General features: G+C 37.0%; 2 protein-coding genes across 8 annotated transcripts in view; one reads left to right on the top strand and one right to left on the bottom strand.

The window, feature by feature from the left end:
- Window positions 1-19007, top strand: part of CDK17 (cyclin dependent kinase 17) — a 95110-nt gene extending 76103 nt beyond the window's left edge. For all 7 annotated transcript variants that reach the window (XM_087764612.1, XM_087764611.1, XM_087764616.1 and 4 more), the window contains 13 exons: window positions 1457-1582; window positions 5581-5637; window positions 7275-7389; window positions 7928-8022; window positions 8874-8936; window positions 12092-12215; window positions 13211-13331; window positions 13879-13976; window positions 14286-14391; window positions 15198-15240; window positions 16382-16472; window positions 16705-16782; window positions 17215-19007. In XM_087764612.1, coding sequence (XP_087620738.1) covers window positions 1457-1582; window positions 5581-5637; window positions 7275-7389; window positions 7928-8022; window positions 8874-8936; window positions 12092-12215; window positions 13211-13331; window positions 13879-13976; window positions 14286-14391; window positions 15198-15240; window positions 16382-16472; window positions 16705-16782; window positions 17215-17252 — 1155 coding nt within the window. In that variant the 3' untranslated portion in view covers window positions 17253-19007. The remainder of the gene's footprint in view (window positions 1-1456; window positions 1583-5580; window positions 5638-7274; window positions 7390-7927; window positions 8023-8873; window positions 8937-12091; window positions 12216-13210; window positions 13332-13878; window positions 13977-14285; window positions 14392-15197; window positions 15241-16381; window positions 16473-16704; window positions 16783-17214) is intronic.
- Window positions 19008-24734: 5727 nt separating this feature from the next.
- Window positions 24735-26449, bottom strand: part of ELK3 (ETS transcription factor ELK3) — a 40926-nt gene continuing 39211 nt past the window's right edge. Inside the window, exon 5 of the mRNA XM_087767400.1 lies at window positions 24735-26367. Coding sequence (XP_087623526.1) covers window positions 26269-26367 — 99 coding nt within the window. The 3' untranslated portion in view covers window positions 24735-26268. The remainder of the gene's footprint in view (window positions 26368-26449) is intronic.

Genomic DNA, 26449 nt, shown 5'->3' with positions numbered 1-26449 from the left:
GCCCGGCTTCCCAGGCTTCCCCTGCTGCCTCTCCTGCCCTGTGTTCAGGCTGCGAGCTTGTCTGACCTTACACTGAACCTGTGCGGAGCACAAAGCTGGCAGGAAGCTGTGCGCTTCGCCTGAGATAGTTTCTTGATGATTTAGCATGCTGAAATAGTTCAAAGCCGCTGCAAAGATACGAGTAGAAACACATGGCCAAGCCTGAGGGGAACCGAGTGGGGCTGTAGCTGCCAGCATTTAGGTTAGCACGGGATGCCCAGAGTTCAAAGCGGGAGGTGATAGGTAAGATAGAATAGGGTAACATCAAGAAGAGCTTACTGCCGTCAAGTCAGTGTTGATTAAATCTGAGGTCCACCGGCAGAAATCTGGAGATTCCTTCTTCTGCTGGAGAACAGTGTGAAAACAGTGGTGGTTCCAGAGATATCCTCTTAACTTCAGGGTACACCCCAGGGGGGTGGACTGTATAGTTTGACACTGAGTGCGGTTTTCCTTTACTTGGATAAACTACCTTTACTGAAAAACAATTCCTGCTGTTCTGGAAATTACTGCCCATTTTTGTGAGTTTGGATATGTTGCCCTTGTATCTCTGTGGTGGTGACTGGCTGCTTTAAGAGAATATTTGGTGTTTCATTTTCTGTCATGTTTGAAATTAAAGCCAAACTAAAAACAAAAAATTGATGAGAATGTGCAGCTGCCCCAAAAAACCCTTTTTTTCCATGTTTATTGAAAGGTGAAGTAATTTTGTTTCCCACTTGTCTTAAAAATTATACTTGTTGTGTTGGAAAAATTTACGGGTGAAGAACAGAATCTGATGTAGGGAAAACTGCATTTATATAATGGCAGTTTGGTTTTCTAAAGATCGTATACTAAAGAGCGTGGAATAGAAAAATGTATTAACATTTGCAATAGTTTGGCTCAATAACAAAGTGATTCTGTTTTGTAAGACTAGAAAAATGGAAGCCAAAGCAAGTTTATGCTTTTAGTAGTCAGAGAAAGGGAGAGTGATATATTTTGAATCATGGAGATCCCTTGTTATTCTAATGTAATTATTATATGAAAAGAAATGTATTTACCAGCTTCTGAATTCTCAGTTTCTGGTATTCCAGGTATGCATAAGTATTCAAGTAAATTCAGTACATTTATCCACAATGTAATTAATTACATTTTCATATTTTATTCCTCTTGTTAAAGTAATGAGTTTGTAAAGCACTGAATTTTTGAACCTGTTGTCTAAGCAATTTGAAGTATTATTAGAAGAGAATGTTTTTAAAACCAATTTCTGGGAAATTGTTCTTAAAAACCATTTCTGTGAAATTACTTATTTCATTTGTATAAATATTTCAGTTTTGAATAGCAACACTGTCGTAACAGTAACACTACAGGTGTTAAAAGATTTTTCAGGAAGGAAATTCTGAATTATACCTGACCCTTCTCTTTTTAACATTATTTACTGCAGGATTTGAACAAGCGTTTGTCCCTGCCTGCTGACATCAGGATACCTGATGGCTATCTCGAAAAGCTGCAGATTAACAGCCCGCCCTTTGATCAGCCAATGAGTCGACGTTCTCGTAGAGCATCGCTAGTAAGTGTAATGCATCTGCCATGCTAAACCAACCTCTCGGTTCTTCAGATTCCATTTAATGCAGATGTCTGCATACCATAGGTGTGATTCAGCTTCATTTACACTTTGGCTTTTATGTCCTGAACTTCAGTGTGCACCTGTCAAAGTCCATTGAAGAATTGCACCCTTTCTTTCATTTTTCTTCTGCAAACTTGGTCCTGTCATTTCTCAGTGAGGGTGTTGACCCATTGTAATCAGTAGCTAAACTCAGCTCCCAAAGTACATACTTAAATAGTTTTGCTTTTTAGAGCAGGGATGATCTGTTTGAACAAATAGGCCACGTAGTCTTAGGTCAAGCCTGGGGCTCTCATGTGATAGAGTAGGAAGGCCCTAAAGCAGCATAATACGAAGGCAGGTCCTCCTCACTGTTCTTTTTGTGTTTGATAACAAATTTTCTTTCTCAAAATTGCTGTTGAAATGATAGATTTTTTTTTTTTTTTTTTAAAAAGCATAGGTGGATTCCTAGGAATATGAATGAATAAATACACATATACCTTTTTAGATTATTGGGTTATTTTAAAACATGTCTTTCCTTGCAGATCGCAGAATGAGGATTCCTGTACTGTAATTAGAGTATAAATGCTAGAAAACCTGGACACTCATATAAAATACTCACATCCATGAAATAGTCCCTCAAAAATTTTAGCTTATTTTTAGAAAAATTGTTCCATTTCAATCATAATTTGATCTATCAGTTTTCTTAATGTTAATCGAGGTCTTAAAGAATTGCTAGACCATTACTGACTTTCCAAGCAAATTCTTTGGCGAGAAATTCTTTGCAGAGAAAAACTGGATAAGTTTATGAAATCTGCATTGTTCTTTGTTTTCTTGATTTAATGGCTTATTTGCGGAAAAATAAATATGAAAGTACGTGTAGTGAATTAGTTTTATTAACTGTGAAATATCTCTATTTTATTCCCTGTGAATTAATAATGTCTGTAACAAAGCAATGGTTGAGTTGTATCATGTATTTTTCCCCTGAAAAAATACAATTTAGTGTGCTGGGCTAAAGCTCTAATCTGCATGTCGCCTTTTACAAGAACAATATTAAAAGAAGAAAAGACTGGATCAAAGCACTGGAAGTAATAATAATGTAGCAACCTTAAATATTTGTGCCAGAGTTTTGTAGCTCATTAACCACTTAGTTACTGATGTAGCACTGAACTGAGGAATACACTTCCCTAAACTGTCTCTTTTCAGATGTTGGTAAAGCACCTTTTCAATAGAACCTTTTCAGTGTCGGAATATAGAATTTGGGGGCTGGGGGATGTTTCCTGTGTTTCTAAATCCCCTTGCTCACTTAATGGTGAGCCCCGAGAGCAGTTCTCTCCTCCTTATGTTCTAGAAGACAGACAGAAAAACAGTGCCCTCTAATGAATATGGTGTGTGTATGGAATCAGCTTCCTGTCCCAAGGTTGTCTTGTTTTGCCTTTTAAAAATGCTTTCAGGGCTTAAAAGTCCAAAATGAAACCTGCCAGGAGTGCTGTGGTATGCAGGCATGCATTTGCTGCATTGTCCTTTCATGATTTCAAACTAACCTTTAAAAAAAAAAAGAAATTCAAGGACTCATTATTCCGAGATTGACATTGAAAGCTTGCTAGCAGACTGTTAATTACAATATATGAATATTGTGCTCTGCTTCAAAGGTATGTCTCTTTTCAAGGCTTAGTAGGAATCAAAGGAAAAAAGCTATAAAAAGTATCAAGTGAGGACTTGTTATACTTTAGGTCTGGTGTATTTCTTTGAAATACAACAAAAAAAATTAGCTTTTATGGTAATTGTATTTTGTGTATACATGTACATGCATGCGCAGTAACATAGGTGTAACTCTTATGCACCAGCCACTGGAAGTAAGAGACCATAAATACAATGCATCAGTATTTCTGTGTAAGTCAAGATGGACAGATGTGTATTGCAGAAAAAAATTAAATAGTTCAGAAATTATTTTGAAGGAGAAAGGAAATTGATCGTAGTGTGAGGAATCTAAAAATTAGTTTTTCTTATGACTGGTAGGCAACCAAAATGTGATTAAAAAATAAAACACATTGAAAGGCAAGTCTGTCCCCTGTACATAGGAATTATTTTATGATTTTGTTGTCTGAAGATTTTAAGTTTGTTAGTCTTGATGAACAACATTGAGGTGTGTTAGAAATCAGACTTCTAAGTTGCATTCCAGACTGTCTGGCAATAACCAGGCCAATGGCTATGAGCTCTCCTGTAGTTTCTCCTGTAAACTAAGCAGCCTGTCTTTTTAATTCGAATACCATCTAATACTCACTTCAAGATATGTTTGTTTAAGTAGGTCAAAATGCACTTTGGAAACATAATATTTATTTTACTAACATTGTACCTATATCAGTGGTATGTTTAAAATCTCACTGGAGTTCTGTAGTTGTCAAATATCAACTTTGCTTGTATTTTGGGATAAACAGCTTGGCTTCAACAAGCTCCTAAGTATGCTTGATGCTAAAGTATCCTTATGCAGTTTTAAAACATTTCAATTCTGTAACTAATTTAATAAAGCAGAATTACTCTTAATATTATATTAACATAATTATGTGCCCATTTTTTCTCTTAGATATGTCAGATATGTTTACAGACAAGATCTTACACTTACTTCAGATGTATTTTCATGCATGTGTTCTGAAAATTAAGTATTAATGCAACTTTTCTTAGTATACCTTCGCATTATGTTGTTGTCAAATCTTAATACAGTCAGCAGTATTTATGTTACGCTGTGTTACTGTGAAATAATATACAACTTCAGTATCCATCGGATGTTAGGAGCAAATCAACGTATTCAGACTTGTCGACGTAGGTGCTGAAGCCAGTCCGGGGTCAAAGTATCATTCCTTAGAAAGAAACAGCAGGTGGAGAGCTATGTTTGGAATTGAAAGGAGGCGGTGATGCTAGGGAGAAGACCTGGCTTTTTTGTCTTAGTGTACGTTCAATTGTCAGTAAAGCAAAACCCCATGAAGCCTATGGATTTGGGGTTTTGACAGGGTACAGGCTGTATGTACTTTGTAAATAGGTTTAAAAATTGACGTGTTTTACATGTCTACTTACAACATTCTTTACACTCATAAAGCTTTGGTGTAACTGACAATGGTTTTGGTTTACAACATAAAGCTTTGGTGTAATTGACAATGGTCTTACATGAAAATAACTGTAAGCAATAACTGTATTAAATATGAGAGTAGCAGTGGATTTGAACAGGAAGAGAGTAATGATCTTACAGTCTTCAGAAGAAGGTGTTACAGAGGCAGGCAAACCCTCCTGTCTTGCGTTGCAGTGTGAAGTTGGTGACAAAAAAAGAGAAGTTGAATAGGTGCAAATAAGATACACAAAGACTTGAAGTTACGAGCCATGACACGTAAATTGTTGAGACAAAGCTGAAGGTTGTGGAAGAATGATGTTTAGGGATTTTACTGACAAGAGTTTTAGACTGAAAGGCAGTGAGAGGTCAGAATGGGAGAGGAAGACTGGAGCTGAGATCTTGAATGTGTTATATACATTAGCGGAGAGCAAATAAGTAATGAAAGTTATTTTGAAAGAAGCAGCAGCATATGGTTATGCTAAGCAAGAGAAAGGGTGGAATAGTTTGAGATGACTTCTGTGCTTTGAGCTATAACAACCTTATTATTAATAATCAGATCAGAAGAGCGGAGAAGACTTAAGTAGGAGGTAGGGTAAAGAGGGGTTTCAGTCTAAGTGTAACTCAGTGCATAGTCCTTCCAGGATACACAGTAGACTGGCCAACAAACTGAGCATTAGGCTTGGATATTGGGACGCATTTATATCATAATATGCTAAATTGTTTTTAAAATAGCGGAACTGTGCGGTGTTTGGTCAAGTACTATCAGGTATTTTTCTGGAAAAAAGTTTAGCTTGCTGATTAAATGATGCATAAATGAAGTGTTGAGTTTTAATGATCGATGTTCTATTTCTTTTCATTGCAGTCAGAAATTGGATTTGGAAAAATGGAAACCTATATCAAGCTAGAAAAGCTTGGAGAGGTATGTATAGCTTTCTTTTGAAATTATTATTACTTTGATGATAATGTTTTATGTAAAAATTTACATAAATATTAACTGAAAATATCCATATCCCTCAAAATACCCATTGAATTTATCTTTTCAATAAACGAAACATATTCATCATGTGTAACAATGTCACAACCACACGAATGTTCTGTACGTATATAATAAGCAAAAAAAAAAAAGGCAGGAAGACCATCACTGCGCTGGGAAAGAGCAAGACTCCAGTAGCAAAGGATCTGTGACCTTCTTACGTAGACTGGCTTTGTGCGCAGATAGACAAAGTTATTCTGTCGATAATAAAACTAGTTAAGTCTGACATCCTCCTGCTGTGAGTTAGGTGTTAGGGAGCACTCGTGCTGGACAAGAAGCCAGTGCTTGCAGGGAGCAGGCAGTACAGAAGCCTGCACGCCTGAGCTGGGCAGACAGCTGGGTGCTGCCAAGTGAAGTGCATAACACTGAGTTTGCCTTTCCTTGTGGGAAGGCAGCAATACGGCTTTCTGCCTCCACTCAGCCTCTGACTTCCAGAGAAATGGTAGAATTCAGGAGGGGCCAGGTGTCAGTCCTATCCAATTTGGTTGAGGTTGGCCAACAGGATCAAAAATGGACAAGGAGCACTGGAATGGGACTCACTGCACATTACAGAAGGAGGCAGGGCTGGTCAGCATCTCTGCTGTGAATATTGCAGCTAGATCTCTGTTTGCAATGTTTTCATTTCAAAACGCGTTTATTTTTCGTTTTGCCTCTAGTACTCGTTAGATGGGTCACTAGACATGACACAACATTGCGTATCTTTGGAGGAATGTTAATCTAGTAGCTATGGAGTCATAGTTGTGGGTGTACATTATCTCACTTGCTTACAAAGTGTAGTGGACGACACCAGCTATGTACTGTAACCTAGGGCAATTTCTGTAACTGTGTTGCTTCCTCTTTGCAATTGCTGGGATTAGTTGTACCTACTTGCTGTTTTGTCAGAATTTCTTGTCCTTATGTAACGTGCCTTGAGAGTTTTGAATCTCTTATTCTCTAAGCAAAAAAAAAAAAAAACAATTGAGAAGGATAAGCTTCATAATATTCACTGTTTGTTATGTCAACCAAAATGAAACTTTGGCAACTCCCCTCTCTCGCAAAAAAAGATTCTTACGTAAAATATGTAATGAAGACAAGAAGCTATCAAAAGGAGTTACATGTTTTCATAAAAGTAATGGAAGAGTATGTCTGCAGCCTTTGGAAACATAACTGCAGTGTAGCGTAGAGATACCTGAGCTAATTTTAATCAAATAGAGCTTTTCAAGAGGGTAAATGATCCCAGCAGTGAACTTGGTGAACTTAACACTACCTGATCCGACTTCTTTAGTAGCTATGTGGTGTACAGCTTTCCATGTAATTTTCAGAGTTGTTAAGCATGCACATCCCTTGTGTCTTCTGTGTGTTCAGACCTGTGCTTACAAAATATTTTGTAGTTTTACATATATCAAAAGAAGACAATGTAAAAACTATTCATATGCAAAATGAAACGTATTAGAACCTCAGATAGAAGTTTATATTTTCTTCTTTAACTTATCTTTCAATGAATGAAAAATTTGTAAGAGTTTCCTTCTTTTTCCATTTTGTAGGGTACTTACGCAACAGTTTATAAGGGGAGAAGTAAATTGACAGAGAACCTGGTAGCTCTGAAAGAAATCCGCCTGGAACATGAAGAGGGAGCACCATGCACAGCCATAAGAGAAGGTGATAATTTTTTATGTAACTTCTTAGAATTTCAGTTACTTCTCAATTTCTTTTTGACCAAAGTACTGTTGGTATTTGGAAATACATAGGCTACGTGGGAGATTAATGAAAACGGTATTAGTTTTGATGAGGAAAATTGTAGTCTAGATGTATACAGAGTTAGTGTTTCAAATTTACGTGCTTTATGGGGGGGTGGTTGTGGCCTCAAATGCAGTGTTATAAATGGATGATTTTATACTGTATTAGACTATTATTAGTGAGTAACTTTCAGGAATTCAGAATACATTTTACCAAATGACTACGTCTGCCTGAAATATATAATTTAGGAAATAGTTACAGTTTGTTACTCAAATGTCTGTTTGGTGTTTTGATTAAACACCTTCCTTATTAACTTAATCTATATGAGTATTATGTTCTTAAAAATAGCTTTTTAGTTAAAAAAAAATAAATAGCTTATATGTATGAACTTGCTCGAAATGCATTTACTGCTCATGCGTTTCGCATTTATTTATTTTATACTTACAATTCTGTTTTGCAGTGTCATTATTAAAAGATCTGAAGCATGCAAATATTGTTACATTACATGATATTGTGCACACAGACAAGTCTTTGACTCTTGTTTTCGAATATCTGGTAAGTGCTTCAACAACTAGTGAGCTTTACATTCGATTTATTGTTTCTAAGTAACACAGACATAACAAAATTCTGTACTCTTTTTAAAAATACTGGGACTGTTATAGTTTTCTCCTGCATCTAGAATCATTCAGCTTAAAATGAGAAAAGTGTATTCAGTTCCTAAATTCCTATAAATTAGTAAATACTGTTCTGATCATTTCAGAGTTTCATTATAGCAGTTAGTGGTGATCTACCTGAGCAAACTGTCTACTTGTACCAAAATCATTAACTGTAAAAAAAGATAAATATTGTTTGAATAATAGCGTGATTTTGTGTTGTGATGCAGCTCTTGCAAGTTAGCTGAGGAAAAAAGTATGCTTCAAAGTAAACAACACATTCCATCTTTTTGTAACAAGCTTTTCAAGCAAGTGTCCACAATTACATATCTCGCTTGCTCGCCTCTTCTGTTGTAGACTTTTCACTTTCTCGCTGAATCTGTACCTGATATTTTTTGTATAATATGCTGGAATATACAAGCATAATAAGAGTTTTTCTTCATCCCTCTTTACTTCCAATGTAATTGGAGAATGTAGCAATTTCATAAAATACTGTGGTGCACACAAGATGGAGGAGAAGGCAATAACAAATAATGTCGTCTGAGACAATGCAGCTTGCTGGAAAATGGGTATTTGTATCCTCTGGAAAGACAGAGTTTGCTGCATGTTCAGGCTTTTAGGTGTTTTATCATTGAGCATCTTTTGCAGAAAACTCAGTTTTCTAATTAATTATTTCAGTTCTAACAATAAATAATGTTCATAATAATCTGTTGTCCACAATCTTACTGAACAATGATGATGGTGTTTTGACAGGACAAGGATCTGAAGCAGTACATGGATGACTGTGGTAACATCATGAGTATGCACAATGTAAAGGTGAGTGTTTTCAGTGACAGTTACTATCTTCAAACTTTCTCTGTTCTAAGAATTTCAGAGAACTTAATAATCGGGAGCTATATGGCTTAGGGCTTCTAAAAAAAATAATAAAATTAAGAAACTTAGCTTCCTTTTTGACCTTTGAGCTTGGTTTAACTACATTTGACATCAGATGAAGTCTTTCTTTTTGGTTTCAATGGCTTTTAAGTGTTTAAAGCACTGAAAACAGGAGATTATATAACTTTATATGTTTTTATTCTCTTTAAAATTACATATTTAAAATTAAAAACTTCCTAAAAAATAATACATTCATAACTCTTGTGACCTCTTCTTGTCCTTCTGTTATTTTATACTCTTTTATTATAAGTTAAATCTGTAGTTTGGTATATCCTCAAATAAAATTTATATATGCACACGGAGAAAAACGTAGCCTCAATCATGAATGTGGGTTTGGATGCCACTGCCTACCACACAAGTAAGAAATTAATAATACATATTTAAGAATGAGTGATGTTCATCTTTCCTTTAGTAATAAAATGGAAATTATTTTCTTTAAGGTTTAATTGTCTGTTGCTTTTAACTATGGCTGTGGCCAGGTCAAGTGAGTCAGTTTCCAATCTGGCCTGCTGAAACTAACTCAGGTTCAAGTATTACCTCTCTCCTAACAAGCAGGTTTTGATTTGGAAAACTGGAATAACTGTTTACGTTCTTTAATACTTACGACTTGATAAACAAGATTCCAAACAGAGGACAATCCTATCTTGAAATGAATGAAGTTGTCTGAGGAGGCTGGGTTACCAGTATCACCTTGCTGTGTTGCAGCCTGTGCTGGGCTGTACCTTCAAAACCTCTACATTAAGCCATATATAATTCATATAAGGAATGTTATTTGTATGGTAGCTGTGTTTGAGAAACTCTTCTTGAAAAAAATTAACTTTAAGCTGTGATCCTAAAGAACAAAACCATGAGTGTGCACGCAGGGTAGGAAAATTGCTTTTATTCTTCTACAGGAGCACGTGGCACAAACGTGGTTGACAACACAATGTACTAAATACTGTGAAGTGATGGGGTTTGTGTGCATTCCAGTAGAGTTGTCATCCTTGGTTTTGGCTTAGTTGCATGTTGAGAAATCTGTTCTTTGTTGAATTGCATATGGGATTCAGTCTAGATACTGGTTACTGTTTGGATAGCTTTTTCTTTTATTTTGTTGTCACATTGCAGTAAGTATCTCTAGGGAAAGACATCTGCCCTTAACCTACTCTTTTGTTTCCTTTGAGAGTCTGCAAAGGGAAATTCTTTAATTTGTATCTAGTTCAGAGAGACAACAAAAAGCATAATTATGCTTGTGTTTTTAATTAACTACAAGTTAATAAGTAGTGCTTTAAGCTTAAAAAAATATAAAGAAAAGCTGTAAGTGGCAAGCTGATTCGTGTAGTAAGTGCAGTTAGAGAACAAGCAGAATCTGCTCGTGGTAATCCAAGCTAAGCAGAGGAACTGTTTTTCCTTGTTTGCCTATGGTTTAAGCTATGCCCTAAGGCAGATTTATATGGTCAGTAGCTTTGACACTGGGAAACCAGAACAGCTGCTTAACTGTAGTAGCTGTAGGTGCTTACCTAACAATAACTGGAGGGTTTGGGTCATTATTAACATTTGAGAGATGTCCCTGTCGTCATTCCCCTCATATTCCTCAGCTAATTTTAGTTTTTTGAGTTTTAACAAAATGAGGATGTATAATATAAAGATGTGTGTCATCTCTGCAGATATTACTGTTTCAAACAAAATTTTGAGCTAATACATGTCATGCTGTGTATTTCCAAAAGGATCCATGCCAACTGTGGTGAAGATCCACGATTTCTGTAGAATAATCTGCTTTGCCTTCTTGACTAATCCTTGCAGTCCCAGTGTACCCTAGAGATGGCTATTGATTTCCCCAACAGTCCTGTTAATATTACTTGGGACCGACTACCCCTGCAACAGTATGGACATGAGCAGATGAAACAAAACTTGTTGCTTCTCATTATGCTCTTTGAAAAAGAAAAGAAAGAAAAAAATCGATCCCAATTCCTTTTTTTCTAGAACAGATAAATCCCACGTAAGCAGACTGAGAACAGATGGATGTAAACTACACCTGCTGTGTATATTTCCAGTTTAGGAAAAAGAATTTGGTGGTGTCACCTGGTACAAAAATAAACTGATGTGTTAGAAAACGGTCATATAAAAACATTCTAGTGTTTCTCCTCAGAAGTCCTATTACATGCTGAATTTGTCACATTGGTAAACGTTGCTTTCTGTAATGCTCTATATTTTTTCATTGTATGTTTGATCATCTATACTGGCTGAGGACTGCTGTGTGGTAAATGCCAGCAATGGCTACCAAAAGTCCCATGTTTAAGATCAGACCTTTTACAGAAACAAAAATAGTAGTTCCTAATGTAGTGATATAGTAAACTTGCTTGGCTGCCCTCTGCTAAACCTTTCTTCATCCCTTACTGCTTCTCTGTCTATATATGTGCGGCATTAATACTCATGACTGAAGTTGCTTGCTTGGCTTGCTGTTCCAAAGGACTAAAATAAACCTGTGTGTGTCAAGGTGAGAGGATGAATATAAATGCCAGAGGCAGTTGGGCTGTTTTAGTAATCCTCGTTTCCCCGTTTCTCCATGTTTCATGAGTTTGTGAATCCAAGTGTATTTTTCCAATAGCACACCAAAATGTTCTTTACATAGTTTAGCGCAATTGGATAGAAAGGATGCTGAGCTCCATTTTCAGAAGGGATCCTGTGGCAGAAGGGAACATGAGAATAGTCAGAGACAGTTGCCTTTAAAGACATGAGTGTGGGGAAGAGCTTTTGTAAATGCTTACTTAAAAATAAACAGCCCTGTGGTTCTCTTCAGTTAAGCAGAACAAATTGCTCCTAAAATCTTTGTTGTAAAGTATTGTGTTAAAACAGTGCATTAGCATAAAGGGATTTTAGATCTGTAAACAATAATGATGTTCAGAATGTGTTCATATGGAAAAGTAACTTTTTGAGAAGTATTTTTGTCCTGCTTACAATACAAAGACTTAACTCTACAGTGCCCGGACGGGCTGGTTTAGTCATGTAATCTGTAGATTAACATTTTTTAGTCTAATTTATATAAATGTTCTCTTTTGTAGCTATTTTTATACCAGATTCTTCGTGGTTTGGCATACTGTCATAGGAGAAAGGTATTACATCGAGATCTGAAGCCACAAAATCTACTAATCAATGAGAAAGGAGAACTGAAGCTTGCAGACTTCGGTATGGCCTGAAATTATTCTGTAACAAATACTTTCTTCACTCAGCAAGAGACAGACATCTTTTCTTTATAAGGAAACATTGGGTTTGTAGTGAATTTGTGCATTCTCAGATGGAAAATGAAAGTCAGCCTTTTACAGGATATTAGTAATCAAAGCAATACGTGTATAGGTAATACTGTCGCTTGACTTGTGGTTTGAAAGTAGTCTTACAGCTTCCTTTGAAATTGACACTTGGTCAGATCCTTAAGGTGGAGCTCAAGTTGCTTTTCCAAACACTCCACAGCACTCAAAAGCAGAGTAACCACAACGGGAGAGAGAAGGGGTCTCTCCATGTGCTAAATTGTCAGGTGTCACTCCATCACTGATACGCCAAGTTCCTTTGGGATTTCCAGTAGCGTGGGGCATTCACAGTTTCCTGTTACCTTCTGTGTCAGGAAGGTCCTTTGAAAGTTGTGTTACCATTGTTTTTTCCCCTTCTGTGTGAATGAAAGTTGCTCAGAAGATTGCATCTGACATGATAGACCTAAATTTTATTGAAGATTTTACTGACAAACTGACAATGTTAGGATGGAAAACCCCTGCTGATCCAGCACTGATTTGGTCTGTTTCTACCGTTTCATTATTCATTTGTTGCCTTCTGCCTTTTGCAACGTAATTCTCAAATGGAAATAATGTGGATGGGTTTTCAAAGGGAGGAGGTGTCATATTGATCTAATGCTTTGCTGTTTTAATGAAATTTATAGGATTACTCCAGGTTTTGATCTGTTTACCTGCCTTCTATGCTTAAAAATGCTGATCATGAGATTGCCCTAAATACTGAGAGGCAAATCACAAGTTGTAGAAATGTATTTATTAGGGCTCTTTAATGAACATTAAGGGAAGGTATTTAGCAAGTATAAGAAGTTTGATTTAGCTCTTAAAAATTCTTTGTCAATTTCACTCAAAAAAAAGGTTTCAGCAAGCTGCACATAACTCTCTATTTCTCTTTTTGTCAAGGATTGGCTAGAGCGAAGTCTGTTCCTACAAAGACCTATTCCAATGAAGTTGTCACGTTATGGTACAGACCACCTGATGTTCTCCTTGGATCTTCAGAGTATTCAACTCAAATTGACATGTGGTTTGTAGAGCTTTATCTAATTAAATTTTTGTTCTCAGTCAAGTTGAAAAAATGTCAACTTTTTATTATATAGTAGCATTCAAATATTCATCCTTTGAATTTTTGAAGGCTACAACTGAGTTAGATTTTTAGAGAAAGGATTGGCAGACAGGGAAGATGCTATTATTTGTCTCTGAAAACAGAGAGTACCTTTTTATTGCTTAGCGTAAGCAGGCATTAGGCCCACAGTGTTAGGGGAAAAAAAACCAAACATGTTCCCCTAATGACATGATAACATAACATGGTGTTTTACTGTGAGCTTTAATATAATTGATACATTTGACATCTGAAGGAAGAGGATATAACTATGGCATAGGTTTTGTTTAGTCTTTGACAGTTCTTTTGTTGCTACATATCTTTCAAAACAATATTTCTAATAGCAGCATGTGGCTAACAACTAATTTAATAATTTGTTTTAATTGAGGAGAAATCACAGAAGCCTTTAAGAGCTGAAGGCTTAAATTGTTAGATTGTTTCTGATATATCTTTATTCTCTGTTTTTATAAAGGGGCGTTGGATGCATATTTTTTGAAATGGCATCAGGAAGGCCTCTTTTTCCTGGTTCGACTGTTGAAGATGAACTGCACTTAATTTTCAGACTTCTGGGTAAATGGATACTTTTAGCAGTAATGTTAATGCTATATGTTTGTTCTAAACACTTTTTCCACGAGAACTGTAGATCTTTATCTATAAACAATGATATTTTATATTGCATTGTAATTAAGGTGAATGTACTCTTGATGAAAAATTATTGAGCTGAGTGCGCAGCTGAGTTTATACAACATAGACTCATTAAGTGTTTTTTTTTTTTTTTCTTTCTTTACGGTTTAAATTACAGGATTAAATGCTTATTTATGTCAAAGTTGGTTTTTTACATTTGTTTAAGTTGAATTTGTTGCTTTTTCTTAAATGCAGGAACCCCATGTCAAGAAACATGGCCAGGCATTTCTTCCAGTGATGAATTTAGAAACTACAACTTTCCTAAGTATAAACCACAACCCCTCATCAACCATGCACCAAGGTACTTTGTGTTTTATTAATAGAAAATATACATCCCTGTGGCTTTGCATATTTGTAAGTGTGAAGATGTTTCCAAGTACGTTCTGCTACTGAATGCTGGAAAAGTACACGTCAGTTGTGTTATTGTGGGCAGACAGTAATGCAAAGCATAATCCTGGTACTATGTGATTACTTTGTCTAATATCATTCAAGGTACCATAGCTCCTTAATGACCTATAGAGCTATAAACTCTGATTAATAATGCCTGCATAGTAGGAGTATTCACACAGCACTTCCTAAATAACCCAGATTCTCTTCTGTTATATAATAGGCCCATTGTTAAAATGGCAAGGTTTCCTTGAGCAGTCTCTTGAAATCATTCTAAAACCATTATGAGGAATTTGAAGGATCTGCACAGTTGTTATAAATAAACTTTATGACAAAGACTACAACATTTTTTTATCAATTTTGAAGAAAAAGATCTAACATTTTGTCCTTCTATTAAATGAGTAGTGTTAGGTTTTTAAAAAAAAAAAAACAAACCAACTTTTTTTGCCGAAATAAATGATCCAGGTTAACCTAGTAAATCACAATCCAAAACTCAGGATTTGTCTGTCCCCAGTGTTTTTCAAATAGTCTTGTTCTGAGATATTGGTACTTGTATGTATACATATTAACATGCAGAAAAGTTGTTTAGGTGAAAGCATTTCCATGTTTAAATTTAATTTTCAGGTTTGATATCATTGAATGAAGTCAGTTCCTTTGCAGTTTTGTTTTTGTAAATATAGTTCAATAACTTTTAATTTTTAAAAATATTTTTATTTTTAGGCTAGACACGGAAGGAATTGAATTGATAGCGAAGTTCCTTCAAGTAAGATGTGTTTTGTGGCTTTACTTTATAAAAGTGCAAGTTTAATGCTGAGTCTGTAATGGATGACAGATTTGGGAAGAATGACAGTTTGGGGAAGCCTCTGTACTGTAAGAATTTAAAACTTGATGTTTAATTTTTTTTTTCCCAGAAGTGATTTCTTCTCTTACTACGTTTTGTAAAAATAGAACTGATTCTATGTTAGCCATTCCCTGAAAAAACTAAATCTCTTGTGAAATACAGCATTAAACCAGAACTTTTAAATACAAGTACTAAATTTCTGTAACGATGAACTTGGCTTACTCCTAGAGAAGCAGTTACTAAGGTGTAATATTACTCTTTGATCTTGCAAACTGTATTCAAAAGGTGAAGTGGTATGTGGGTTTAATCTTGTAATCTGTATTAAAAATGAGCCAGAAGCAAGAAGAGGGGAAGCAAGATGGAAGGCCAACTCTTTAAGTTTTTGAGTAGATGCAGAAGCACTGTAACTTCACAGTGTTAAAAATTCTTAGTACAGAAGGTGAAGTGCAGTTACTCTGCTTTGCAGCCTGTGATTTAAATTCTACATCAGGTCTTCATCTGTTTACACATTGTCTCAGAACAGTACTTGCAGTCCTTGTTTGGACTTTTTTCTTATCTGTATACAGCTTTGTAAATGTCTGCATCTTTGTCCAAATGTCCACATATGCCAAGCAGTAGACATTTGAGCACAGATTGAACACCATGTTGCCTAAAGTTCCATTTTATGCAAAACACTGCAGCGTAGTCCATTGAATTAGAAAACCTGTGTTCTCTGTAATAGCTTTTTATTGCAATTTAATATTAGAATATAATGTAGACAGAAATCTGTCATCTAATCATTGTTACATCTATAAATAAAGAGTAAGTATATTTTTGACTTGCATCCATTTACAGCAGTTATTTTGACTATTTTAGCAATCTCGTTACATGTTGATAACGCTGATTTAGATAACATATGTTAGATTTTCATGTGTGAAATAAAAGTAATGAAAACAAATTTGTCCTAGTGAGTTGGCGGGAAATATTGAGCAACTAGAACTCTATTTCTCCCTTTGATGAAATCACTTGATGCAAAGAGTTTTTTAATGAAAACCAACACGCTTGTGTCCTTTTATGTTAATAGTATGAATCGAAGAAGAGAATTTCAGCAGAAGAGGCCATGAAACATGCGTACTTCAGAAGTCTTGGAACAAGAATACACACTTTGCCTGAAAGTAAGAGGAGTAGTAAAGTAGCAGAGTATTGTTAAGACAGTACATTAAACTAAGTACATTGCTTAAGGAAAAACTCTCAAGTCTAATCTATGAAAGAACTCTGGTATATCTTGACCTGAATATTTGGGAATAGGAAACTTTTTTTAATCTAAACTGTATAATTAAAATAGAACTTTGTGCAGTAAAGCATATTTATGTTTGGATATGAATTAATGTCTTTGTTACATTCCAGGTGTTTCAATATTCAGTCTAAAAGAGATTCAGCTGCAAAAAGACCCTGGTTTTCGAAATTCCACTTACCCAGAGACAGGTATGGAAAGCTTAATGTTTTCTCATATCTGCAAATGGAATGCTGTGCCAGAGACATTCGGAACTGAAAAATACTTTGTTGAATTGGTTTGTGTGAATGTACTCAAACAAATATCAAGAATTACTTGCTCAGATTCCTGTAGAGACACATAAGCTAAATGCGTAGAAGGAGGTGAGTTTTATTAGGTATGGGCAGAGGGACTGTTAGTATGGGAATGTCTTGGAGTTTCAAACCATTACTGTGTGGATGAATGGTGGCAAAGTGAAAAACATTTTTAAAAGTGCAACAAGTGCAGTTAAAAAGAGATCCCAATATTGGTTTAAGCACAAAAGATACTCTCTTGAAAAAGAGCGACAGAAGATGTAGATAGTAACTGAATAGTCTGTTGTGCAAACGCTTCGGTTTCTTACTATGGTCCGTGTTCTGTTGTAGGACATGGGAAGAACAGAAGGCAGAGCATGCTTTTTTAAAGTGGGCGATGCAGAGTCAAGCCCAAGCCTATCCTATCAATCAAGGACTCGGATCTGAAGGCGGTGCTCTCTGTTGGTGGACTTGGAATCGCAGTTTGTCTACACTGTCCTCTTCACAGTGGAGTCTTTTTATTTCCAACCTGCAGATTATGTTTTTATATTTGTTGTCACAGTGTGACAATTTTTTGTACAGTTGGTTTTAAGGTCTCCTCTGCCACTAGAGCCAGTAGGTTACAGCTGTTGATGTAACTGTAGCTGCAATTTTTGTGCAGGACTGAGAAACACAGTGCATTATTTATTGCGGAATCATTGCTGCTAAATAACTACTGTCTGTATAGTTAACACAACAGTTCCATGCCTGAAGAAGTTGCAATGGCTTTATAATATGTGAATGCATCTGTTTCTCTTCATAAAATGTTCTACTGCTGCGGGGTTTTTTTGTATTTCTTAAACTGCAGTGTTTCCTGGAATGTAAACATAGCTTTGCTTGGCTATAGGTGAACCATCTTTAATGCTCTAAGTTCATGGCACTTAATTCCTTATTTAACATTGGAAATATGTGTTGAAGTAGTTGAAAAATTATAATGCATATTATGTTTTTGAAAAGCACATGGTGTGAAAGTTGATTCAAACAAGTGAACAGTAACTATTCTTTGCTCTCAGATCCTACATTAGTTATCGATAAATTAGAGCATGGAGACTGGATGATAAATTTTGTCAGGCTTACTCCAGCATAAGATATTTGCACGTTGTTGTGCATACGAGGCCTGCAGAAGCAATGACTTTTTTACCTTGTTTTTAACGTAGAAATACAAATAGTGAAAAGACGATTCATATACGTTGGACCCTGGCTTACTTTTGAAATTTAGAATTTCATTACAGAGGAACAGGGCATTACAAGATTACAAGAACATGGGAATAATGTCACACTTTTCCCACCTTGTTGCTCTCCCATTTGTGCATTATTCACTTGAAATCAACTGGAAAGATGCAAGTTTGTACTTGATAAGAACTCACTATACTACAGAGCTTTTACAATGGGAACTTAGAGAGTTTTTCAGATCTTAGATGTTATCTGTTTACCAGAGATAGTAAACATGTTATTACTATGCTTATGCATCTCAGTGAGTATCATAAGTACACCCTTGGTGATGGTTACAGTATTTTTAAGCATTTGTGTTCACCTTTATGAACCTATTTGTTTAGTGCATCTTAAAGAGACTGTAAATCTTTATTGGTATATTTTGAAATGGTCATGTAAATCTTTGGCTGGTATATCATGAAAATAGTCATAGGTAACTTAATTTTTCCTGACATTCACTGTAAAACATTCAGGGGTCCTACCATTTCTGTTCAGGAAATCTTGTAGTTTATTGTTATTTAACAGTATTAAGTGAATTTTTGTATATTTCATTTTAACTTTATTTGTGAATAGTGATTGTGGCATGTTTGGGGGTGTTTTATTAATATTTCATTGATACTGGTAAATTTGAATTGGGATTTTTTTTATTTTCTGGAAGAGAGAAATTCATGTGTAATGGTGACTATTGGACCACTACTGCTTTTCAGCATTTGTAAACCGGTTTTACGTTAAATCTTGTAGACCTAACAAACTGCTGTTATTTCTAACTGACCGACCTGTATTAATATTGTACTTTTGAAAGTATAAATATTATGTGGAATTCTTTGGTTTTGTTTTGCAATTTATAATAACAAAGGCCCTGTGTTGTTAAAAATACAGACTAAGTGAACTTGCGGTTCTTGGGGCATTGTTGGAAATGTTTAGCTAGCTCGGTGTGTTGTGGGAGTCATCAGTTTTAACTTTGGCCGCTTATTGATTCGTGCAACGCCGAAGTAGTGGCAGTAGAAAGTAATGTGGCTCATCCGTGACTGAGGCCGTTCAGGATCTTATTGTAGACATGGTCTATAGTCTAATTATTAGCAAGCAAGTCCTGCATGTCGCCTGGTATCGGAAGTCTTGCCGAGGTCTAGGAGTGTAATACGTGTCTCGGGTACATGCGTGGGTCTCCCGCTGATGCCAGTGGGACCCTTACGTGTGTCTCGGAGGCAGATCTGGCACTGATGAAAAACCTTTGTCCTGAAATAGTTGTTATATATATTTTTATAGTAGCTATGGATCTGATCTAGATTTTATACTGATTAACTTTGTAGGAAATACGTTGTAGACGTGATGGTGTTGAAGAAAGAAGTATCAGAAAAACATCTCCTTTTTTTACAAAAGTAGTGAAGCTATAGATTAAATGTTCACTGTGGGTAAATGTGGGATTTAGCATTTCTAGAACAGAAATACTTTATAGATCATAAAAGAACAAGTAATAATGTGGCACTAATGAGTAAAGGACTTAAAGGTTTAACCTGTAAAATGAAGTGCATTAATAAATTTAGAAAGGGATCAGCTGCAGCTAACAAAAGGAGGTTTCCATTTTAAGTAGGAATTCAGCTTTTTTGTTACAGATGAAAAGATCTTCCATAAAATTAAAGCACTCTCTCTATAAGGAGATTTTTTCTAAGGACCTACAAGTGAATCGGTTTTCTTCATTAGGAGGTAGCTTTAAAGAATGTATTTCTTAAGCAACTTGGCATCTGTGGTCAAGCCATTTTTTTTGTTTTGTGGTTTTTTTTTTTGGGGGGGGGGGGGGTGGTGTTTGGTTTTCTTCTATTATTGTCTATAATTGAAATTCCTGCATCAGCAGAGACAATTCCGTGGCAGCTGCCTGTTTGGGGCAGTAGTCAGCGAGTCTGAAGTCGCTGGGCATTTCTCTGACATCCTTTTCGTGCAGTTCAGTGTTCTGCCTCCTGCCTGACAGCATCAGGCACCATGGAATTGGTTTCGCGGTCCCCGAGAGCTGTAGGGACCGTTGGTCTTTTTGGGAGAAGACCTCAACCATGATGAAAACCAAGCAGATAGTCACTAAAAACGGATGACTTTCAAGATTTGCTATGACAACCTTCACTTGAAGGTGAGTGATCAGTTAATGAGAAATGGCCTGCAAGTTGTTGCTGATGAAGTAATTCTTTTAGAAGATAACCAGGTGTATCCCGTCAACCCCGGGGTAGGAATGCCAAGGTGCGTGTATAGGTGCGTGTATAGGTGCGTGTAGGAATACGGTGGGCTTGAAGATGGGAAAGAGGCAGGTGGCGATGAGGTTGCATGCACACGCAGGTGAAGGTGGAAGGGGAGAGAGGGTGGGTGGCGGACGGGAACGGACAGGAGAGGACAGAGCGGGAGCCTGAAGGGGCAAACCAGCTGCTCAGCAATGCTCTAGTGGAACGTGCATCTCAACACGGCTGTGTTATTTTTGTGCTGCTTTACCACAGCATTAAGTAGCCAGAGTGTATCCCTGAATTGGGCAATAAAAGTTAAAATAAACAATTATTAAAGAATCAACATACTTTGTATTTGCAAATCATTTGAAGCGCTGCAAGGTAGCATTCTTCCGGCTGCTTGCTTGTTGTTTGCGCATGAGTTTTTCAGTGTAATAAAGGTACGTTGTCTCTGTTTTGCAATGTTAAGGGGGAATTAAGGTTAAGAATACATTCAGTTGTTGAGGACAAAATATATGAAAGGTATGTTGTAAATATCCTGAAGCTAAGTATTATAAACCCAGGAAATACCCAGAATTAAGGTCAGATTTGAAAGAAATCCAAACAAATGAGGGTGTGGAAATGCACAGCTGTAGCCTATAGTGACCCTGAAGAAAAATGAGAACTTAGCTTTTCTGTGACAACATGTGGTCACAGGCATTTGGTCCTTTTATCTGGTCACTAAGGGGCAGGGCTGAAATAATTTGTGCACCTTGTTAGCACATTTCAACACCTTTTTTCCCTTAGTAAAGTTTGGCTTTGAAACAAATGCAACATTTCTATGAAATTTCTTAAATTTGGGGAGAAACTTGAATATTTACTTTATACAGATTTTTTTATTCCTTTTCAGAGACTGGGCCTTTAGAGATTTCGTGCTACTTTTTGGCCTGTATGTGGGTCAGCAACATCCACGTATCTCACCAACATCCACGTCAGACCGATTTAAGAGACTGACAAGATAACAAGTATAGATTATAAAACAAAGGTAGCGCTGTACAAGAGTTTAGCTAATTGGTACCTTGTAAAGCAAGCTCTGGCTGTACAGGTAGGATGATTTTGAAAAGTATAAAAGCCAAGTAGGTATGTGGGCTTTGTAATTCATACTATACAGCCTTTTCATCTGTGGAGTTCAGTTGCAGAGAAATCAAACCCTTGTTCTCGGCCACAGTGGAAATCCGTGTTGTCAGAACTGGGATTAGAGGTTAGCTATTCTAGATTTTTTTTTTTTTTTAATCTTTTGTGTGTGATTTTCACTGGGCTATACTGCGCCTTTCTCGTTAACTGAAAGACAAAAATTGATGCCAGTGGAAAAACGTGTACCTTACAGCTTTCCATTATTTTCACATGTTTTCTAACATCCCTTCACTCATTTAAGTTCTGTAATTTTTGACCCAACTTAAGCTGTGAATGCATACATGTGCACATACTTACTGATGTAAATAACTGCTTAATTTATTGTCCTGGCTGCATCCTCAAAAATCACTTCAGAAGCAGGCCTGCCTGAGCAGATTGCTCTTATGGTCCTCCTCATGAAATACGAGTCTGGTTCAGCACAGATGCCGTACCTTGAAACACGTTTTTCCCCAGAGAGCTATGAAGTTGCTTCATTTGCTGCAGTGGGATCTTCTTGCTGATGGAAGCACCATCGCTGCAGGTTGTAAACCGGGAAGAAGGCTCTTCCCCATCCCCTCTCCAACACGGTCTTGCGGAGCACCTCCCTCTGGGCCCCGCACGGCAGCTGCTCCTCCTCTTTCACACACTGAGCTTCTTTTTTCAAAGACTTTTTTTCCCTTCTTCCATGTCCTTTAACTTGTAGGAGGAGGCAGCTGGCCTGGAGCCACGTGAGGAATAATTTAAGGTTACGTTTATCCATTCACACTTCTTGCAGAGTGAACGTGAACTGATGGGAATCTTTCAAGGAAAAAACCAACATATCCTAGATTCTTCTCCTCTAGGATGCTTTTCTACAAATACCCGCCCCAAGGCAGGCTGTGATGCTGATTCCTCCAGAGTCCTTGCTGAGGTTCATTCTACTTTTTTCATTTAAATACATTTATACTCCTCCTCACTAATGCTGTCAATCTCTTTGCCCTCAAGAAATAGGTTTGTACTCCATCCGTGTAGGCAGAGCACTCAACGTATTAACTGGTAAGGAGCAGTTACACTTTGGGGCTAAAAGGGATTTCAAAAGTTGTAGTTTCCTGACGACTTCGTAGAGGTTTGCTTAAATCTGAGTGCCCTGTGTTTGTTTATGCTACAGGATATAGAGGCAGTCTCGAGATCAGAAGGGAACAGCGATGCCCTTACGTAAAAGACTACCTGTAGTTACCGTGCCTGTTCTGAATTCATTTGGTAGTCACGATGGCTTCTAAAGGTGCTTCCTGTAGGCGCAAGATCACACAGCCTCTTAATGTAGAGACTTGTTCTGTTAAAATTAAATGCTATAATCTGTTTTAAAAGACCACCTCCCCTTTAAACAGTCATCTTGTTGACACTTCGCTCCTTCTTTGGTAGGTATTTCCAGACTGGCAAGTGCCTGTCTGATGAGACTGGTTTTCTTCAGACAAAACAAATTGTTCTTCGTTGACGTAATGGACGTGTGTCAAATCTTGCTTTTTCTGTAGCTGGTTATCACCCATCGCTGTTTTCCCCACCTTGAAAGTTTTCTTTAGACCTGAAGCCACTCACCTGTGCCAGAGCAGAGGATGCGTGCCATCTCTTGGCAAAGCTACCCCGTAGCTGTGGCCCTACGGGTGGATACTTGCTTTTCTGACAAAACAATGTAAAGGTAAGCCAAAAAAGAGCCTAATCGTGCACCCAACCTATATAATATTAAAAACTTTTTGTGTATTGCTGAAGTATGAATAAAGTGTAAATCTATCCAAAAAAAATCCCTCAAGTATGATCAAATTGCAATTAGTACCAAGAATACTGAAGAAAGAATAACTCCCGTTTTGTTCCCCAGGATTGTTGGTTCGGAGCTCTCCATGCCACAGAAATATTGACACTTTCACAGTATTTATTTTAAAAACATTTATTTCATTTTTCTCTATAGTTAAAAAGATATCTGTTAATAAAATTCAATAGAAAATTACCAATAGAATATTTTCTTTGAAGCATAAGGCATAATAATCTAGTGGTGTAGGGAAGTGTTAGACTTGAGAGGCTGGGCTTTATTTGTATAAATATTTCATTTTGTCCCCAGTAGGAAGCATTTTTGTTCCACATAATTGACCAATTTGGAAGGCAGGTTTCATTTTGACAAGCTTTTTTTTTTAACTGAAAAGTCAACTAGCAGGTGAAGATGCGTTCTGTTGCTGTTTTTTATTCTCTGAAAGATGAGAGGACAGCACTCCTTTCCTGTTTCTGGGTGTCTTCCCTTAGGTTTCATTGGATTCTTTCAGAGCCTTTATTTCGATTCGTTGAAATAGATTTTTGTCCCACAATTGCTATTTTCTGCTATCTTTAAAAGAAAAACAAAATCACTCAAGGGGAAGGAGGGTGGGAGGGGAGGTGGGGGGGTGTTGAGGCGTTCTGAGCCTTTTGAAAAGAAAAAAATCTGCCTTATTAATAGTAAAACCTTGGAAGAAACGAAGTCATGAGAATCTGGATGCTTTTTCTTTTAAGAATCTCTTCTCTGTCACACACTCCCTCCTCTCATGTTCATCTGGTTTTTTGCAGCGTGGTATTCAATACTTCTTACTAAGTCAAAGACTAAATTTTCGTGAGTATCTGTCTTTACTTTCTAAGCTCACAGTGAGAAACACTTCATCTCTCTGCTTTGTTCTCCCATTAGCTATACTGGCGCGTACAAGGCAAGACTTCACGGGAGTGGGCATTCGTACTTATTTAAAAATGAGATGAGAGCCGGCTCTCGAGTGTGAATAATTGCCTCTCTAATTTGGCTACCGAAAAATATTCCGTGTACCTGTGAGGAATCCATTGAAAGAGCAATGTTTGACCTGCAAGCCCGTGTGCTTTAATCTCCACTAGACCAGCCCATCCCATCAGTAGTTACATGCTGCCTTTTCTTCCAGCCTATTCTGATTTTACGTAGTATAGCATTTCCCTTCACTCCTCAATTTTTGCATTCTTCTGGTTTTGACTCCGTGGGGTGGTACCTCTTGGAGCTCTTAAAACGCTGATTCAGGTGAATGACTTCCCATGTGTTTCATTCTTTTTCCTCATGTCTTGCACCTAATTGCTCTGTTTATCAGCACTGGTACTTCATACAGATATGGCAGTTTTTTATCCCGTTAATTACGGCGAGTGAAACTGAGGAGTTTTTTGGTTGTGCAACCCAGAAGCCTCAGGAACATTCCTGCTGTCTTTTGTCAGACTACCTCTGCCCCAGAAATGGCTTTTCAACATCAGAACTGCATTAATAAAATGTTTATTTAGCACCTTTCAGGTTGAAGGATCCAAAAGCACTTTACAATTAACTACACACATCATCACTGAAATGCATCCAAACAGAAAATCAGCAGACAACTCACTGCATAAATTTCAAAGAGAACAGACTTTTGACCAGCCACCTGGCCGGAAAGCAAAGTAGAAGCTCTAATGACCTGTAGCAAACAGGATTCTGATTTTTGGTTTGGTTTTTGAAGGTCTCATCTGAAAAACCTACATGGTAAAGCTGCATTCAACCCAATTTAGCCACCTCAGAAAACTGAAGATTTGCATCAGCCCTGCCAAGATTAGAATCTGCGGTGCCAGGGAGTCTAGCCTAATCCCAACCTGACATTTAGATGACTAAGCCATCACCTCAAGGTAGAGGACATACCCAGTAAGTTCAAGTTGCAAGTATATAGTAACACAGTGCTGTTTTTTAACCCAGAATTCAGATGTTTATACATAAACATCCCACACGTACAGTATGCCTCTTGACAAGCACCAGGCATTAATTTACAGTCCTGTAACTTCTCCAGCTTTGGGGGAAAGGGAAATGCGACCTTCTGAGCTTTAGTAGCCAGAATAACCTTTCCAGGGAAATAGTAGAAGGCACTTGGCACGACTGAACAAAGCACCTGGAAATTCTCTGTCGGGAATGATCCTCATTCCCTGGGAGGACAGAGATGCCTGCAGTCTTTCCAGCTGTAATGTTGACAGTTCGTAAGAAGTGTAGGCCAAATAAGTTGTGAGCAACGTCTCCTTTTCTATAGAAGTATTCTCAAATGCTGGAAATGCCTCATGAATATACACAGCCCAGTTCCTCCCTCTTGCAACTCCACAGAAGAACTTGGGCATAAACGTGTAAACGTGGCTTTGTTACTCCTAAATGCATCTCCTGACTGTAACGTTGATGACGTTTTTCACTTCAGCAAAGAAAAATTATAAGGCTATTTTTATACAATTTGAAAGCACTTAATACAAAGTTACATGAATACACTGCATCATATGGCCTATCCGTGGAGAAAATACTGAAATACTACCATAGGGCTGTTCAATACTAGTTTTGTTTTTCAACTTTTTTATCTTAATACTAGAAAATATATAAATCATTTACATGACATTATGCAAAAAGAAGGCACAGCCGGTTATAGTTTACACAAGCACAATGCATAATATGCAGAAAAAGGGATTAAAAAGAAGCTTCACATCCTTATTAGATACATTGTTGCAATCCATTAAGAAAAGTACTTCATCAACAACAGAAGTGTTCAACACTTGAGAGCTATGATATAAAAAAATTATAATTCATTTAATGCAAAACAGATTTATATATACTTTTATATATAAACACTGTTTAAAAATGCTAACATAATAAAAGTAGATTATCCATGTAATGAAAAGTGCAAACCAAAGTAATAGAGGGTTTCACAATGTCCTTCTCATGACACAGGAAAAACTAGCCCATAGGAATGAAGTGTTAAATCCACCAATAAGTCCTTGGTGTGATGAGGCATCATCAGGATTTCTGAGCGTTTGGAGAAAGCAGTACTGGAGAAGAGGCTCCGTCCAGACTGGGGAGTGGCACTGGTATGTGACCATTTAGCAGAGTTGGAAACTGTAAGAGGCCAAAAGGTAAAAATTACTCTTTATCTCGAAGCGTTCAGCCCAGAAGCACATGCATTTAGCATTAGCAACCG

Source organism: Nipponia nippon, unplaced genomic scaffold, assembly GCF_047370975.1.
Source record: "Nipponia nippon isolate SJK-2023a ecotype South Korea unplaced genomic scaffold, ASM4737097v1 scaffold_3, whole genome shotgun sequence".
Lineage (NCBI taxonomy): Eukaryota > Metazoa > Chordata > Aves > Pelecaniformes > Threskiornithidae > Nipponia > Nipponia nippon.
The sequence above is the reverse complement of the archived record's forward strand: the minus strand, read 5'-3'. Positions and strand labels throughout refer to the sequence as shown.